The sequence below is a fragment of the Euprymna scolopes genome, chromosome 30, assembly GCF_053919585.1.
Source record: "Euprymna scolopes isolate OS-2025 chromosome 30, ASM5391958v1, whole genome shotgun sequence".
Classification (NCBI taxonomy): Eukaryota; Metazoa; Mollusca; class Cephalopoda; order Sepiida; family Sepiolidae; genus Euprymna; species Euprymna scolopes.
The window spans coordinates 89092749-89112321 of record NC_136511.1 but is presented as its reverse complement, the minus strand read 5'-3'; the positions used below and the strand labels follow the sequence as shown (position 1 = coordinate 89112321).

Here is a 19573-nt window from a genome sequence, read left to right as displayed (position 1 = left end):
AAAATACGCCGTTTAACATAAATTTCATTCTTGTACTGTTTTGAAAATACGCCGTTTAACATAAATTTCATTCTTCTACAGTTTTGAAAATACGCCGTTTAACATAAATTTCATTGTTCTATTGTCTTGAAAATACGCCGTTTAACATAAATTTTATTCTTCTATTGTTTTGAAAATACGCCGGTTAACATAAATTTCATTGTTCGATTGTTTTGAAAATACGCCGTTTAACATAAATTTCATTCTTCTATTGTTTTGAAAATACGCCGTTTAACATAAATTTCATTCTTCTATTGTTTTGAAAATACGCCGTTTAACATAAATTTCATTCTTCTATTGTCTTGAAAATACGCCGTTTAACATAAATTTCATTCTTCTATTGTTTTGAAAATACGCCATTTTACATATATTTCATTCTTCTATTGTCTTGAAAAAAAAGCCGTTTAACATAAATTTCATTGTTCTATTGTTTTGAAAATACGCCGTTTAACATAAATTTCATTCTTCTATTGTTTTGAAAATACGCCATTTTACATATATTTCATTCTTCTATTGTCTTGAAAAAAAAGCCGTTTAACATAAATTTCATTCTTCTATTGTTTTGAAAATACGCCGTTTAACATAAATTTCATTCTTCTATTGTCTTGAAAATACGCCGTTTAACATAAATTTCATTCTTCTACAGTTTTGAAAATACGCCGTTTAACATAAATTTCATTCTTCTACAGTTTTGAAAATACGCCGTTTAACATAAATTTCATTCTTCTATTGTTTTGAAAATACGCCGTTTAACATAAATTTCATTCTTCTATTGTCTTGAAAATACGCCGTTTAACATAAATTTCATTCTTGTACTGTTTTGAAAATACGCCGTTTAACATAAATTTCATTCTTCTACAGTTTTGAAAATACGCCGTTTAACATAAATTTCATTGTTCTATTGTCTTGAAAATACGCCGTTTAACATAAATTTTATTCTTCTATTGTTTTGAAAATACGCCGGTTAACATAAATTTCATTGTTCGATTGTTTTGAAAATACGCCGTTTAACATAAATTTCATTCTTCTATTGTTTTGAAAATACGCCGTTTAACATAAATTTCATTCTTCTATTGTTTTGAAAATACGCCGTTTAACATAAATTTCATTCTTCTATTGTTTTGAAAATACGCCGTTTAACATAAATTTCATTCTTCTATTGTTTTGAAAATACGCCATTTTACATATATTTCATTCTTCTATTGTCTTGAAAAAAAGCCGTTTAACATAAATTTCATTGTTCTATTGTTTTGAAAATACGCCGTTTAACATAAATTTCATTGTTCTATTGTTTTGAAATACGCCGTTTAACATAAATTTCATTCTTCTATTGTTTTGAAAATACACCGTTTAACATAAATTTCATTCTTCTATTGTTTTGAAAATACGCCGTTTAACATAAATTTCATTCTTCTATTATTTTGAAAATACGCCGTTTAACATAAATTTTATTCTTCTATTGTTTTGAAAATACGCCGTTTAACATAAATTTCATTCTTCTATTGTTTTGAAAATACACCGTTTAACATAAATTTCATTCTTCTATTGTTTTGAAAATACGCCGTTTAACATAAATTTCATTCTTCTATTGTTTTGAAAATACGCCGTTAAACATAAATTTTATTCTTCTATTGTTTTGAAAATACGCCGTTTAACATAAATTTTATTCTTCTATTGTTTTGAAAATACGCCGTTTAACATAAATTTCATTCTTCTATTGTTTTGAAAATACGCCGTTTAACATAAATTTCATTCTTCTAATGTTTTGAAAATACGCCGTTTAACATTAATTTCATTCTTCTATTGTTTTGAAAATACGCCGTTAAACATAAATTTCATTCTTCTATTGTTTTGAAAATACGCCATTTTACATATATTTCATTCTTGTATTGTCTTGAAAAAAAGGCCGTTTAACATAAATTTCATTCTTCTATTGTTTTGAAAATACGCCGTTTAACATAAATTTCATTCTTCTATTGTTTTGAAAATACACCGTTTAACATAAATTTCATTCTTCTATTGTCTTGAAAATACGCCGTTTAACATAAATTTCATTCTTGTACTGTTTTGAAAATACGCCGTTTAACATAAATTTCATTCTTCTACAGTTTTGAAAATACGCCGTTTAACATAAATTTCATTGTTCTATTGTCTTGAAAATACGCCGTTTAACATAAATTTTATTCTTCTATTGTTTTGAAAATACGCCGGTTAACATAAATTTCATTGTTCGATTGTTTTGAAAATACGCCGTTTAACATAAATTTCATTCTTCTATTGTTTTGAAAATACGCCGTTTAACATAAATTTCATTCTTCTATTGTTTTGAAAATACGCCGTTTAACATAAATTTCATTCTTCTATTGTTTTGAAAATACGCCGTTTAACATAAATTTCATTCTTCTATTGTTTTGAAAATACGCCATTTTACATATATTTCATTCTTCTATTGTCTTGAAAAAAAAGCCGTTTAACATAAATTTCATTGTTCTATTGTTTTGAAAATACGCCGTTTAACATAAATTTCATTGTTCTATTGTTTTGAAATACGCCGTTTAACATAAATTTCATTCTTCTAATGTTTTGAAAATACACCGTTTAACATAAATTTCATTCTTCTATTGTTTTGAAAATACGCCGTTTAACATAAATTTCATTCTTCTATTATTTTGAAAATACGCCGTTTAACATAAATTTTATTCTTCTATTGTTTTGAAAATACGCCGTTTAACATAAATTTCATTCTTCTATTGTTTTGAAAATACACCGTTTAACATAAATTTCATTCTTCTATTGTTTTGAAAATACGCCGTTTAACATAAATTTCATTCTTTTATTGTTTTGAAAATACGCCGTTAAACATAAATTTTATTCTTCTATTGTTTTGAAAATACGCCGTTTAACATAAATTTTATTCTTCTATTGTTTTGAAAATACGCCGTTTAACATAAATTTCATTCTTCTATTGTTTTGAAAATACGCCGTTTAACATAAATTTCATTCTTCTAATGTTTTGAAAATACGCCGTTTAACATTAATTTCATTCTTCTATTGTTTTGAAAATACGCCGTTAAACATAAATTTCATTCTTCTATTGTTTTGAAAATACGCCATTTTACATATATTTCATTCTTGTATTGTCTTGAAAAAAAGGCCGTTTAACATAAATTTCATTCTTCTATTGTTTTGAAAATACGCCGTTTAACATAAATTTCATTCTTCTATTGTTTTGAAAATACACCGTTTAACATAAATTTCATTCTTCTATTGTTTTGAAAATACACCGTTTAACATAAATTTCATTCTTCTAATGTTTTGAAAATACGCCGTTTAACATAAATTTCATTCTTCTATTGTTTTGAAAATACGCCGTTTAAAATAAATTTTATTCTTCTAATGTTTTGAAAATACGCTTGAAAATACGCCGTTTAACATAAATTTCATTCTTCTAATGTTTTGAAAATACGCCGTTTAACATAAATTTCATTCTTCTATTGTTTTGAAAATACGCCGTTTAACATAAATTTCATTCTTCTATTGTTTTGAATATACGCCGTTTTACATAAATTTCATTCTTCTGTTGTTTTGAAAATACGCCGTTTAACATAAATTTTATTCTTCTATTGTTTTGAAAATACACCGTTTAACATAAATTTCATTGTTCTATTGTTTTGAAAATACGCCGTTTAACATAAATTTCATTCTCCTATTGTTTTGAAAATACGCCGTTTTACATAAATTTCATTCTTCTATTGTTTTGAAAATACGCCGTTTAACATAAATTTCATTCTTCTACAGTTTTGAAAATACGCCGTTAAACATAGATTTCATTGTTCTATTGTTTTGAAAATACGCCGTTTAACATAAATTTCATTCTTCTATTATTTTGAAAATACGCCGTTTAACATAAATTTTATTCTTCTATTGTTTTGAAAATACGCCGTTTAACATAAATTTCATTCTTCTATTGTTTTGAAAATACACCGTTTAACATAAATTTCATTCTTCTATTGTTTTGAAAATACGCCGTTTAACATAAATTTCATTCTTCTATTGTTTTGAAAATACGCCGTTAAACATAAATTTTATTCTTCTATTGTTTTGAAAATACGCCGTTTAACATAAATTTTATTCTTCTATTGTTTTGAAAATACGCCGTTTAACATAAATTTCATTCTTCTATTGTTTTGAAAATACGCCGTTTAACATAAATTTCATTCTTCTAATGTTTTGAAAATACGCCGTTTAACATTAATTTCATTCTTCTATTGTTTTGAAAATACGCCGTTAAACATAAATTTCATTCTTCTATTGTTTTGAAAATACGCCATTTTACATATATTTCATTCTTGTATTGTCTTGAAAAAAAGGCCGTTTAACATAAATTTCATTCTTCTATTGTTTTGAAAATACGCCGTTTAACATAAATTTCATTCTTCTATTGTTTTGAAAATACACCGTTTAACATAAATTTCATTCTTCTATTGTTTTGAAAATACACCGTTTAACATAAATTTCATTCTTCTAATGTTTTGAAAATACGCCGTTTAACATAAATTTCATTCTTCTATTGTTTTGAAAATACGCCGTTTAAAATAAATTTTATTCTTCTAATGTTTTGAAAATACGCTTGAAAATACGCCGTTTAACATAAATTTCATTCTTCTAATGTTTTGAAAATACGCCGTTTAACATAAATTTCATTCTTCTATTGTTTTGAAAATACGCCGTTTAACATAAATTTCATTCTTCTATTGTTTTGAATATACGCCGTTTTACATAAATTTCATTCTTCTGTTGTTTTGAAAATACGCCGTTTAACATAAATTTTATTCTTCTATTGTTTTGAAAATACACCGTTTAACATAAATTTCATTGTTCTATTGTTTTGAAAATACGCCGTTTAACATAAATTTCATTCTCCTATTGTTTTGAAAATACGCCGTTTTACATAAATTTCATTCTTCTATTGTTTTGAAAATACGCCGTTTAACATAAATTTCATTCTTCTACAGTTTTGAAAATACGCCGTTAAACATAGATTTCATTGTTCTATTGTTTTGAAAATACGCCGTTTAACATAAATTTCATTCTTCTATTGTTTTGAAAATACGCCGTTTAACATAAATTTTATTCTTCTATTGTTTTGAAAATACGCCGTTTAACATAAACACGTATGGCAATCGGGTCACCTTCGGTATTGGCGATGCTCAATCTAGTATGGGATTAAAGTTTAATGTGTCATACTGACTTAAAATTATTTAAGAATGGCAAATTTCCTTTTAAAAATATACACGTACGAGTGTACAACAAGTGAAAAATATAAAAAAAAACATCCGTCATCAGTGTTCGAGTTTATTTTAATCCAAATCAACGTTACAAGCGGTGAAACATAAAAAAAGAAAAAAATGGCCCCACATAAAGAAATAAAAAAAAAAAACGTTTACAAGGGTTTTTGATATAGATATACATAAGAATAGTTTGATAAGTATGTTTCAATTTAAATAGGGATGGTATAATAAAATTGTGGGGTCTGTGTTCGCGCTTGTACGCGATGGAAATGTGGCACAAACTTTAACAAAGACTTTTCATATCTATTTGCGTAAGTATACTTTGTTTCAGTTTGAAAAAAATATGGTATAATAAAATTATTGGGTGTTCGTTCGCTCCTGACCTCCATAGAATGTAAATATGTCACAAAGTTTAACAAGGGTTTTTTAAAATAGCATTAATACAGTAAGTTAGGTAAACTGACTTTTTCGTTTAAAAATGAAATTATTTCCCTTTCGTAATTAACTTTAAAAAAAAAAAAATTTAATAAATATTTTGTGGGGTTTGTATTACTGTACACATAAGATTCGAAAAAGTTGTCAAAAAACAAATATATAACAAATAAATGTTATCAAAGGCAAGATAAGTTACTTTTCTACCTAACTGGATATATTTTTCGTGTTTTTATTCAATGTGACATATTTATTCAGCTCGAAAACCATACAGTGTTTACCGATGTATTGGAAAATTCCAGATGGAGTCTGATTCTCTCTTTAACACGGTAAGTTTGGGAAAATATGTTATAAATTAAAAACCGGATAAAATACTGTTAAAAACTCGCTCAATACAGGTTACTGTGACATAGGTTGACATATATTCGGCGGGTTTTTAATAGTATTTTGTATAGTTTTTTATTTATAACACCTTTTTCCATACTTACGGTGTTAAAGATGGTGTGAGACGCCATCTTGAATTTTCGAATACATCGGTAAACACTGTATGTTTTTCGAGCTGAATAAATATGTTACATTGAATAAAAACACAAAAAATATATCCAGTTTGGCAGAAAAGTAACTTATCTTGCCTTTGATAACATTTATTTGTTATATATTTGTTTTTTGACAACTTTTTCGAATCTATGTGTACAGTAATACGAACCCTTTTTTGTTTTGCTGTTGTTTCTTGCTTTTTACACTTTTAGATCGTATTTTAAACTAAACTTCGGAGGTTGGAATGCCCCCCCCCCACCTAAAATGTACTTGGAAAAAATCGATTTTATAGTGAGATTTAAGAATGGTTAGTCGAAAAAAAGGTGAAAAACAAAACAAATAATCAATAAATAATTGTTACCAAAGGCAATAAATGCTACTGTTTTGGTACTTATACAGTTTAGTGACGACATTAAAAAATGGAAATATTGAAAAAAAAAATTATTGTACGCAACTCTTATAGACTGAAGCCCTCCGAAAAAAAATTTCACTTCATTTGATCAAGTAGTTTTTTTTTACAGCGAAAAACAATTATTTATCACAGCTACGTCAACGTGGCCATTTTGGAAATGTTATTGCAGCGCCCAGGAATTCCCCAAGGGCAGGTAACTGCCGTACATAGCAGAATACCTCCATTTTAGGCCAATCTAGCCCTTTTTTCCCACCAGAATGAGATTTTTTTTTTTGCGAAGACAGATGCCATTTTTGGAGTGTTTTTTTTTTTTTTTTTAAATTTGTAACAGAAGTAAATAAACGAAATTTCGAAATTTTCGAATTTAAAATTTTGTTTCGAAGTTATCCATGCGTGTCCAGCTGCGCATGTTTCGAAAATAATCTCGTATTAAAATTCTTCAATTTCTTTGCATATTCAATAGTATTCTTATTTAAAAAAAAAAAACGCAAAAAAATTGCAGATTTAAAAAAAAAAAAAACGTAAAAAAATTGCAGATGTGCGCATCTCATTCTGGCGAGAAAAAAGGCTAGACTGCGAAATTTGGCCTAAAATGGAGATATTCTGCTAGGTACATTTCCAAAATGGCCACGTTGACGTCGTCGTGATAAATAATTGTTTTTGGCTGTAAACAAAAACTACTTGATCAAATGAAGTGAAATTTTTTTTCGGAGAACTTCAGTCTATAACAGTTACGTACAATAAAATTTTTTTTCAATATTTCCATTTTTTAATGTCGTCACTAAACTGTATAAGTACCTTTTTTTACTTACATGAATGAGTTTATTTTATGTTTTAAAGTATTTTCAAGTGCTTTTCTTTATTTTTTAATAATCTAATGCGGGTGTGTGGGTGCCAAATACCTCCAGATTTTCTAGAATTTCCCGCTAGATTGTAAGCGAAATCTCCAGATCTAGCAGGAAAACTGCTAAATTGTAATACTGGTCACGTGACAGGAAGCGGTAATAAATAATTGTCCCTAAATAAAAAATGGCCTCTCGGTACAAAGAAATCCACCTATTTATCATAGAAAAATTAAGTATAATGTTATAATTAAAAAGATATATATAAAAACACACATGGATATAGTAAACATATTATACCAAAACGTGGAAGCCATCCGTCCAGTGTTTTTTAGACAATTAATTCCGAATGAACCAACAGTTACATTTTTATATATATATAGATATGTATATATATATGTATATATATATGTATATATATATATATATATGTATATATATATATTCAAATACACACATAGAATTTGGATGTCTACTAGACAATACTAAAGTTTCTTTGTATAGAGGTTTTGTCAGTACAAGCTGGCATGAGGATACTTTACGGCAGAATTAAACTCTGACCAACTATTCAAAATCATATAGTATTCGCAGCCGCAATAATATCTCCGTATGGCTAACCACACTAGCTTTTACTAGGACTGGTCCACCTTCTTCAAGTGAGGGTACTTGAAGTAGAAACACGAAACTTGATACTTAAGCAGAAAAGATAGATTCTAGTCCTGAAATCTAGTAAAATGAAGAGACCAAATAAAAAGAACTGTATACTAAAATATATATTACAATAGTTAACAAAGAAGAGGAATATTAACTTCTCATCTGTCTTACTAACTTTATGTTTCAGAGATGAAAAGTCTTCTTTTATAAAACATTCGAAAATCTGTTTCTAGTGTTAGTCTCGGGTCTCTTGATTTCTGAGAACTTCGTCTGATGGAAAATGAAACAGGAGAAGTATATATATATATATATATATATATATATATATATATACATATATATATATATATATATATATATATATATATATATATATATATATATATATATATACGAATTCTCACGAGAATGAAACGTGGAATATTCTGTGTAGCTTAATTACCATATATATTTCCATAACTTAACACCTAGCTCTTCCTATATATTGAGCACTGTTTAAGTAAATAGATAAGAGAAGAATTCATATGATTAAATGAAGTAATCATATATATTACAGATACACGCATGGAATACTATCAGGGATCACATCAGAGATGCTCCATGAAGAAATATCTATCTGCGAAACAATGTGCAAATGGGATTAAACGGGCGTATCTCCCCAAACAGAAGTTCAATACCAAACTTCACTCTCTCCAATAGTTTACTTTTACATGCGCAGCTGCCATTGCACAAAGGCAGCATGCATACTGCAGATTTATCCGACAAAATTCCAGTAAAAATAGACCAAAGTAGATAGAAGTAAAGTAATAGCCGTAGCTTAGAGAGAATATACCGAAACCATCAGAAAACGCATTGAAATGTAAAAATTAGGAACTCTTTATTTCTGGAAAATTTAGAAGAGCATATTAAATTATAGGCAATCCAAACTTCCCCCATAATTCAACAATGTTCTACTTTGGACCCAGCAAACCACTCTTTCCCAGATTTTCCTTTGCGGACAGAAAGCACATTAGATGATCTGAAAATCACACTTTCTAAAATACGCGATATCATAAAAAACCTAGACACCTTAAAAGCATGTGGATTTGATCTAATCCTTGCTATACTATTAAAAAAGCTTGACTGGAGTTGCTCTAGTTCTCTCCAAACTGTTGAACAAATGCCTTAACGAATCTTGTTTTCCTGAATGCTTTTGTGTCAGTTTACAAAAATTTAAGCGGAAAAAAATGACTCATTATTTTATAGCCACAAATGACTCATTATTTTATAGCCTCATTTTCCTTCATTAAAATATTTTAATCCTTAATTAATCAAGTCACCACCTCACAGCTGCTAAACTGTGTCCGACCAAATATGGATTTAGGTAAGCTCGGTCTATTCGAGATATCCTAACTGTAATCTCTTGACGTATATACCATACATTGGATAAGGCAGGGGAGGCCAGGACAGTAGCCTTAATTATATCTAAGGAGCTTGGTATGGTATGGCATTATGGTCTTTTCATGAAAATCAAGTCATACGATATTATTGGATGAATACTTAACATAATTAAATCATTCTTAGATAAGAGAAGAATCCAGGTTGTCCTCCATAGACGTACGTCAAAACAATATGATATAAATAGGATGTGTCTTGGACCTTTATTATTCTTGATATTCAGAAAGGACCTCCCCGATAAAATTGTCTCCAAGGCAATGGCGGAAACCTTAGAGGAAGATCCACAGCTTCTAGACTTTTGAGACTTCCCGAAATAAAGACGAAACGTTGATAAACACATAACTCGGTTTGTTCCTTTTTACTTTTTCCTCTCTCGATATATATATATATATATATATATATATATATATATATATATATATATATATATATATATTGTGTATTTAGGCAGCATGTCTTCATTTAGACAGACATTGTTAACAGCACGAAGTGTTTCTGCTTAATCGTTTTTTTTTGTAATTTTCTATTTTTCGTATGATCGTTCTAATATCACGTTCGATTTTGTGTAACAAAGTTCCATAGTCGTTTTCGTCCATCTGTTTTTTTTTTGCAATTACTTTCAGCTGATTTTCTTCAGTCGTCTTCAGGCAGTTTTTGATGACTGTTTCGTTTAAAATCTTGATGCGTTTATATGCTTCAGTTAAAATTGTATTTAAATTCCTTAAAATAGTGAAGCATCTTGTGTGTAAAAATATGTTTTTAATGTGTTAAGAACGCGGCTTAAATAAATGTACATAGTTTGAAAGTGAGATTTACAAAATGGTATAGAAATAAGTTTTTAAAAATTAATTAATAAATTTACATTGCAATATATATATATATATATATATGCATGCTGTACCTGGCCACGCGTTGTTGTGGCTCAGTTTGTTAAAATGGAACGCATTCCTCAAGAAAAATTGCATTTACTTTTAATATTTTCTGCAATTTTTTCCCCCCCAAAAAGATTCTTTTTTTACCATAAATTGTTTTTTGCAGGAAAACTTGCATTTTTTAAAAAGAAAATTGGCAGTAAACGTTTCTCTTTGCAAACATAATTTTTATTATATAAAGAAAAGATGAATGCTTTATATGAACACTGTAAATAGTTAGATGAAAGTAGAGAAAAGTTTTTTAAGAGAATGTGCAAATTATTTTTTTGTCAACAGATGTTAAGAAAATAAACAGAAAAAATACTCCCATCATTAATTAATTAATTAATTAATTAATTATGAAAAAAATAAAATGTTGATTTAGTGTTTCAACATTTAAACAACGCTCGGTTGAATCCGGTGGAATGAAATGAAAGGGGGGAGGTCAAATTCTGCATGAGTACCATTCTGTTTAATTTCGTCTTGTATTAAATTTTTGAAGTGGGCTACCAGCGAGTGCAAATCCAACGGTAAAATAATTTTAATAAGTGCTCAGCTTCTAATAAAATCCTAGTAAATCAATCCCCTTATTTGTTCGGTTGTTGTAAAAATAGAAGGGAAACTTAAATTTCGTTCCGTTGTAATTTTTTTTATTTGTTAAATTGTGCCGCCCCCAACGAATATAATCCACAGAATAACGGTGCTTCTACCCTTTATTGCCGAAATTGTAGACGCCATTTTATTTCACTCATCTTCTGTGCAAATCCTTGTTAGACTATGGCAGAACATAACATAAATAACCCAAAATTTAAAGTGTAGAACGATTGCCGTAAAAACCAAAAGTAAATAAATAAATAAGAAAACAACCCACTTCCCCGTGAAAAAAAAAGAAAGAAACAATCATTTAAAATAATTTGTTGTTGACCTTTCAAAGTTGCTTTAACTCAAAATAACGTTTTCAATTATTTATTTGTTGAAAAAAAAAAGAAAACTATTTTAGACACATCCAATGTTGCTTTCACTACCAAATTGTTTTATTAAGCTTTTAAGTGTTTGACTCAAACTTTTCAATTATTCTTTTTCCAATTATATAGTTGCTTTAATTTCCAAAAAACTTTTCGTAATATTTATTTGTCCGAGAAAAAAGAAACTATTTTATAAAAATACGATATTGCTTTCATTACGAAATTGTATTAAAAATGTACTTTTTTACGCAAATTTTTCACTAAATGTTTGTCCAATTATATTTTGATAATTTTTTATACAATAAATGTTTTGGGTTTGTTTTGTTTATCAAATGGCGCTCGCCCATATTAAGCCCTGGTGAATATGTCATGTGATTCCCCCTGTTAAGAAAGGCTTTCGGAATAGACAACCCGTAACCGTTTCAGCATACCCGGAAACCCATCAAAGTTGACTTGTGGCATGTGAACGATAACTTTGCCGTAACATAATAATGTAGCGGCATATCATTCTATCATTATATAATAATGTAGCGGCATATCATTATATCATTATATCATTATATCATTATATATTTGTTATATAATAATGTAGCGGCATATCATTCTATGCCGAAATTCCTAAGCTCCTTTCACACTAATTAATTTACGTGACTGAAATAGAAATTTGAAGCTTAAGGACCAAACGTAATTTCCCCCATGGAAGAAAGTTTTTGTACACGTGAGGGAAAGAAAGTGATGAGAATTTTTTTACCAATTCAGTTAATGTTTGAAGTTACGTAAAGCAATGCACAAATCCATTTCGTGATAAAGCGTAGTATTCTTTGTATAATTCAAAGATAATTAGTAAAGTCAACTCATAATCTAATGCAGTATTACCAAAAAGAAAACACATTGTTTGTGCTAAAAATAGCGTCAGTAGTGAAATTCATTTTAGTATGAGTTATATCGTAACGATGTTTACAACCGCAATGCAATCTGAAAAATGGGAAAATGAAAAGAAACGAAAACATACGAAACGCAGTAAACCGGAACGTCGGTTTTTAGAGATGCATAAGGAAATGCATTGTTTATATTTTTAAATGTAGTAATTCTCGATGTGAGTCGGTAAATATGTTAAAGCACACATAAATTGATTTGCTACTAATCGAGATTGATTTGTTCGTAATTGCTGTAAGTGAAAAATTGGCATTTTACATTTTGTAATACGTTAACCGGAAAATTAATATGTAAATCAGTAATCGAAAAAAAGTAAACAGAAGACGAAAGCAGGGAACGAAACGAAACGAAATGTAAAGGAAATGATATATTATATGTTAATGAAAGAAAAAGAAAAGGAGAGAAACGTTTTTTTTATCCTAGTGTAATAATGTTTCGAAATAAATTGTAAATAAGCAATTTATAATTATGCGTCGTACGTTTCCCGTAGTAGGAAACATTTCAGTTTTTGTATGTAACTACAAAACCTCTAACTGACGTGCGTTTGTAATAGTTCATCGACGAAGCGGCGGAGGAAGCAAATGGAGAGAAAAGATTTTACATTGATTCTTACAGGTTTTGGCAATGAACTCTCATCAGAAAAAATATAGGAATGTGCGATTATCGAGCAAGTATAGAGGTAATAGGCCTATAGCACACCTCAGATAATGTCCTGCAGTTTGTGCATATTACATTTGCATGAAATCTCTTGAGTTTTAATCCTATTAAGGTAAAACTCAGAGGGGAAAAATGACTTCATTTTATTTATATATGGATAAAGTGCTACATAATTCCCGAGTTCATTTATGTGTTTTAAAGAGAAAATTTTCAATTTCATCTTTTTTGACTGATGGAGAGTATATCTTGCTTTTTTTGTTTTAATTATTGCCGAAGCAAAAGAATAAAATGTGTGTGCGTGTGTGAGAGAGAGAGAGAGAGAGATAGAGGGAGAGAGAGAGGGGGGAGAGAGGTCGAACCTGTCACGAGAGAAAGAGAGAGTGTAGGAGACGGATAGAAGGAGAGATAACGAGGAAAACGAAGTAATCGGTCAACAGATATGAACACCCCCGCCACCTCTTAAGGATGAGTCAGTGATTTGACACGGTCAGCTCACTACCTACCTCTTTTGGTTTCGAGAGCTTAGCAGCAAAAAATTAACAAAGAAAAGGAAGGGCAAGCCAAATGCAGATGAACAGGGAGAGAGAGAGAGAGAGGGGGGAGGGGGGGAAAAAGAAAAAAATAAACATCTTTCTGATAGAGACTACTCCGCAAACTGCCATGGCGAAGAAATTCCACCCAAACAGCGAAAACAAAAAGGCGACCTTCGATGGGCATGAAGCTTGATGAAAAACTAAACGAAAAAAAAAAAAAAAACGGAGAAGAAACGTAACCAAAGGAAACACACGATTTGCAAAAATGTCAGTATTCAAACTGGTCTCTCTACGAGATCGGATTGTTGAAGAAACCACTGTCGTCAAACGAGATTTGACTGGTAAATGTAAAGGGCGAAATCCGTCGATGGAGATAATGGCGGCAACGTGCCCAAAGCTGGGGGCACGCTTGAGAACACGATGGAACAGGCGAACCAATATGCATAAAGCAGAGTGCTAGAATAACGAAACTGCGTGTTAAGTGAACACGGAATTACCACGGGACATGAACAGTTGAGATCCTCAAGAAGAAAAATGACCGAAATAAACAGAAATGTGCATACAAACGGGTAAACATCGCACACAAAGGACAAGGAACTATCTGTAATTTTGACCGTCCTTTGCTTTCTCTCATTCTCAGCGAGTTTATATTTTGCTCTGCTAAGTGTTTTTATTTTGTTTTGAAGTTTTCATTTATTGATATATTTTCGTCGGCATATTTTAGATATTAGAATAAGACACCCATATTTATGATTTTTTTTCCTTTGTTTAATCTCACCTTCATTTCTCACCGCCCCCTCCTCTCATAGTCTATTTTGTAACAAAATTAGTTTAAACTTTAACACTTGTGTTTGCGTTTTGTTACTTTCATATGTCGTTCGTTCGTTCGTCTGTTCTATATTTTCCAGATTTTGAAGAAGTCTCACCCATCTTCTCTTGTTCGGCAAATGATTTTGTTTATTTTTTTCCGTTAATTTTCTTTTTATTTTGTTACGTGAGAACCTTACGTAGTTCAAACGTGGATCGTGATCGTAACAAAGGATATACATATGTAACTATATATGCGCGCGCACGCACACACACACACACACACACACACACACACACACACACACACACACACACATATATATACACACACTGGATGGTTACGCACTTAAAAATGTTATTACTGTTTTCCAAATTTACATTGTTAACTTTTGTCGTTTAGCTCTTATATAAAGTGCTTCCAGTATTTTTAGTCTTTTTATGTTTGGATCCATATGAATGATTTTCATATTTTCAACTAAGATTTTTCTACATTGAGAATGTGGACAGACATGTTGTTTTACGTTTTGGCAAATGGAGCCTGTATCTGAATGATGTAGGCTGAATTGTATGGACAATGTGTTGATCGTGTGTTTAATGTAGCTATGAGTTTATTGATTGTTGGAGGTGCATTGTCCCAAGGGACATTTTAATTGGTAGACCACATTGGTTTCATCGACTAATTTTGCTTTCCGGGAAGTGTTGGTTTTGATAATAATGTTAGTAGTTGTTAATGTCTTGCAGTAGATTATAAATAACATCTTATTATTATTGACTGAGAATATATATCGATGTCTTATATTCCTTAGTAATTTTTCAGCTGATTTAAAGTTGTGGTGTAGCTGGGTGAGATAAAATAAATTAATGGGGTGGGAATTGGAAACTTGGTTATTATTAGTTTGGTCTAAGTTTCTTACTTAGTTAAATGTGGTTATCTACTAAGAAACTGGACAATTGGTTATTATTAATTAAAACTTGTTTTATATATTTTAATTCGCTGTAGAATATTTTTTATTCGAGGACATTTATTTGGCTCGATTAATTAGCACTTTTCCTCAGTTTCTTTTAAAATATATATATGTATACCTCCTTATATATATATATATATATATATATATATTCTTTTAAGATATATATATGTATACCTCCTTATATATATATATATATATGTTGTTTTTTCAGAATTTAAATATAACCACTAAACTTATATATTGCTCTATTCTTAAATATTGAGCTTCTCCTTTTTGGCTAGGATCGCCCTGAAAGTATCACTTCAAGTAATATCTATCAGGATTATTCATCTGATTTCTAATCAGTGTCTTACCTCGATTATATATATATATATATATATATATATATATATATATATATATATATATACATATATATATATATATATATATAATGTTTCGGACTTATATAACTTGAAAATATCTTTATCAATGTTAACCCTAATCTACATTCAACATATAATTATTTAAAATCGACTGTGGAATTTTATCTAAAAAAATTAGTAACCTATAAGTAAGAATGAATATTATAAATTTAAGTCGATACATTAGTAGTTGATAGTTTTTGTTCATAAACAGGTTTGTTGCCAAATGAGTTATTTTGGTTATTAATTTTACATATTATAATGATATGAATTTTCTCTAAGAGCTTTCTCTTTTTATCGGGAGAAAATATACAATATTGACTTAAAAATATCGAGTGTTCCCGTAAACAAAACAGTTCTGTAATGTATGTGTGTGTGTGTGTGTGTGTGTGATCAATTTATGAATTTGAAGTCCCGTAATCAAGTGATCTTACACTTTGGTAAAGAATAATTGCACTGCTCTTTACAGAAACCAAACCATCTGCGGGCAATTACAATCTTGTTTAAGTAACTTTCTGTAAAGAAACTGCAATAACGCTAGACGTATATATATATATATATATATATATATATATATATATATATATATATATATATATGAAATCATAGTTACTCATATAATTTGCGTGTGTCCTTGGAATACATAAACACTGTATAACTCATAGTGATGTTCCCACATAAGTAATTACACCGATTAGCGTACATGAAACTGCATTATCATTGCTTGAAGTATTACATATATATTATATTAATATCTAACACGATTTTAATTTATTATTTTTTTTCATAATACAACTTTTGGGTCTAGTTTGAAATCGTTTGAATCGAAAATCAAGATTACGTCCACAACGAATAAAAACATTGTAAGACACGCAGAAAAAGTTGCATTAATGCATTTAATTCCAATCTGTATGCGCGATTGATGAACATCAAATAAAACACGTACGTAATCATTTCTGCAGTGGAAATTTTACGTCGTCCTTTTTTTCACTGCAGATTATAGTGAGGATTATATTGACGATTCTCCAGTCCTTTCGAAATGATCTTTACTGTATCAATGAACTTACCTAAAAAGAAAGAAAAAATGCAGAAATTAATGAATAAATAAACAAACGAATATATAAATAATATAATATATATAAAATAATATAAATTATTTATCAGGATATTATACATAATATACGCATGGGGGGGAGGTTTCATAACTATAGGTACAAATTTCTTCTCTGCATTCCAATTCTTGTCATAACTTTATCCTTATTTACAATGAAAAGCCTAAGCAAAAAAGTGTTTTAACAAGCTCAGGACACATGGCATTAACATGGTATTAACATGACATTTTTTTGTAATAACTGCCACCTCCCTGCTCACGATTAATTTGAATTCTATGTCATATTAGCAGAGAGCCGCTTGACTTTGCCGTCGTAAAATACGCATATTTCAATTCATTCAGATTTCGTATTATTAGAAAGATAATTCTCTATTGAATATTATATTGTACCTAATACATAATAATAATTTCAAAAGCAATAACACAAAAATGAATTGGTTGATATGAACTATGATCGAAATAAAAGCAATTAGTTCTCCAGCCGTGTTCGCTATCGTTTTAGCTAACCCGACAGGTAGACATGAATTCAATTTTAGATGATTAGTTGCACAAACTAACGAAAAATGTCGGCGAGTTGAAATGAACATTTTGCATTTCATTTCAACTTACTGACTTCTGTGCGCGTTATTCATCCAAACAAGGATTTTACTCATTATAAACCATCCTTGGGGTAAAATTACTATTTGCTGTTAATTTTAATCTTATGTGACCAGTAGGTTGGGTTGATTGGTTAAATACTTGCACACAGACACAAATACATACATCTCCTCTTTTATTTATACAGATTCCTGAAATTGAAATCAACGCAATGAAACTAATCGAAAAAAAAAGTTACCGCTGCATTTATCTTAAATTTTAACGAACAAGAACTCATTTTTAAACTCTCTTTCTCTCTATCTCTCATTGTCAGTACTATGCACCTAAATACACATTTCCGAGAACTGAATATAATAATTTATTGTAAGAACTAACTAAGATCTTGATTTAACTTCCAAAAATCAAAAATATTGATTCGTTTAAAAATGTAATTTTTGTTTCAAATTAAAGCTCTCTCTTTCTCTCTCAAACGTACTTATCTTTCAATGAGATAAACAACAGATTGACCAAGCATGAGTGTACGGCACATTCCGTCAAAATAATACAATTTATGAACAAATAAATCAAACATAGAAAAAGTCAGCAATAATAATGATCGACGTCACCGGCTAAACAAAAAACAACGGATTTCTAAAGTGTTGATCAGTATCGAAATTTGAAAGAAGCATCGGAAGCCGCTATTCTTCCTACTACTGTTCTTATTCGTTTCTCCCTTCCCAGTCCATAGTTTGTTCTGCGAGTCAAGCCATTCACATAGGTTCACGTTGTATAGATTAATAAGAGGCTGATAGCTGGGTTTAAAGTGTCGTATTAAACAGAAGTTTTTATCGTTTACAAGAAAGTATGAATCGATATTATTACTTTCAAATATATCATATCTCTAATGCTGTTTTGCTACATTGGCCACACCACCAACACTTTATCACGAAGACTAACCCTCCATCTTTCTCATTCCAGCTTAATATCACAACACTTAAAAATATGGCGGCCATCATTCTGAATTGTGCAGATTCATATTCGAAAATACTAAGGTCCTACACAATGGTACTAATGTAAAGAGACTACGATTACTGGAAGCGTTATGCATAAAAGCGAAACCACGTCAAATAACATTTTAAAATGATTAAGTTCGTAAATGCTAAATAATGTGTATATAAAAAGTGCAATGTAATGTTAATCACCCGAAGAAGGCCAGAGGATGAGTTGGCCGAAACGTGGTGAAACAACAACTATGAAGATGAGGATAACAAAAAGAATAAATGCACAAATTATGAAGCCTCACGTCAAAGGATTCCAAGAATAAATAAATAAAATAAATAAGATAAAATAATAAGCTTGTCTAAGTTTCTCGATCCCCAAGACGAGAGTAATTAATTTTAACTGTGGTTAGATGTGAGTGAGCGAGTTGATGAGAAGCTTTTAGATGCGTTAAATTAAGCAGCCTTTCTTTCCCTATTGCATTGCAGGCTCAAGATCAGAAGCGAGTAGAAATCAGAGAGATTTTTGTCATTGTCGGCTTTTGAAGTGTTGCCATAAGATGGTAGTGTCGTCGGCATAAATGTCTACGAATGATCTAAGAATTTGCTTTGGGGGATCATTGATAAAGATCAGGAAGAGACTTGGGCCCAAGATAGAACCCTGATCGACGCCAGTGTTAATAATATGATCTTCTGATTTCTGCCCATCGACAGCTACTCTTATAAACCTACTAGAGAGACAATGGAGAACACATTTTCAGCTCTTCTGTAACTGGAAATCTTGTAAAGTATATTTTTATGTAATACCCTGTCAAAGGCAATTGCTATCGAAAGGAAGTTCCCATTGAGAGATCCACTAAATATTGCAATTAGCACATCAGCTGTAGATATAGCAGAACAGACACCACATTGAACGTCACTGAGTAGGTTATTTTTCTTAGAGTTGTTGATTACTTCTATATTTATCAGATTCTAGCAAATTACTCATGACACACAAAAGACTGATTGGTCTATACTTTTTGTAAATATAGATCAGAATGTTAAAGTTTTCCAAGCTGTT

At 29.9% G+C, this 19573-nt stretch overlaps 1 protein-coding gene across 4 annotated transcripts in view; it reads right to left on the bottom strand.

Annotated features, from left to right (window-relative positions):
* Positions 1-16457: 16457 nt before the first annotated feature.
* LOC145254609 (uncharacterized) overlaps positions 16458-19573 on the bottom strand; it is a 1148515-nt gene continuing 1145399 nt past the window's right edge. For all 4 annotated transcript variants that reach the window (XM_080113218.1, XM_080113220.1, XM_080113219.1 and 1 more), the window contains exon 4: positions 16458-16895. In XM_080113218.1, coding sequence (XP_079969344.1) covers positions 16816-16895 — 80 coding nt within the window. In that variant the 3' untranslated portion in view covers positions 16458-16815. The remainder of the gene's footprint in view (positions 16896-19573) is intronic.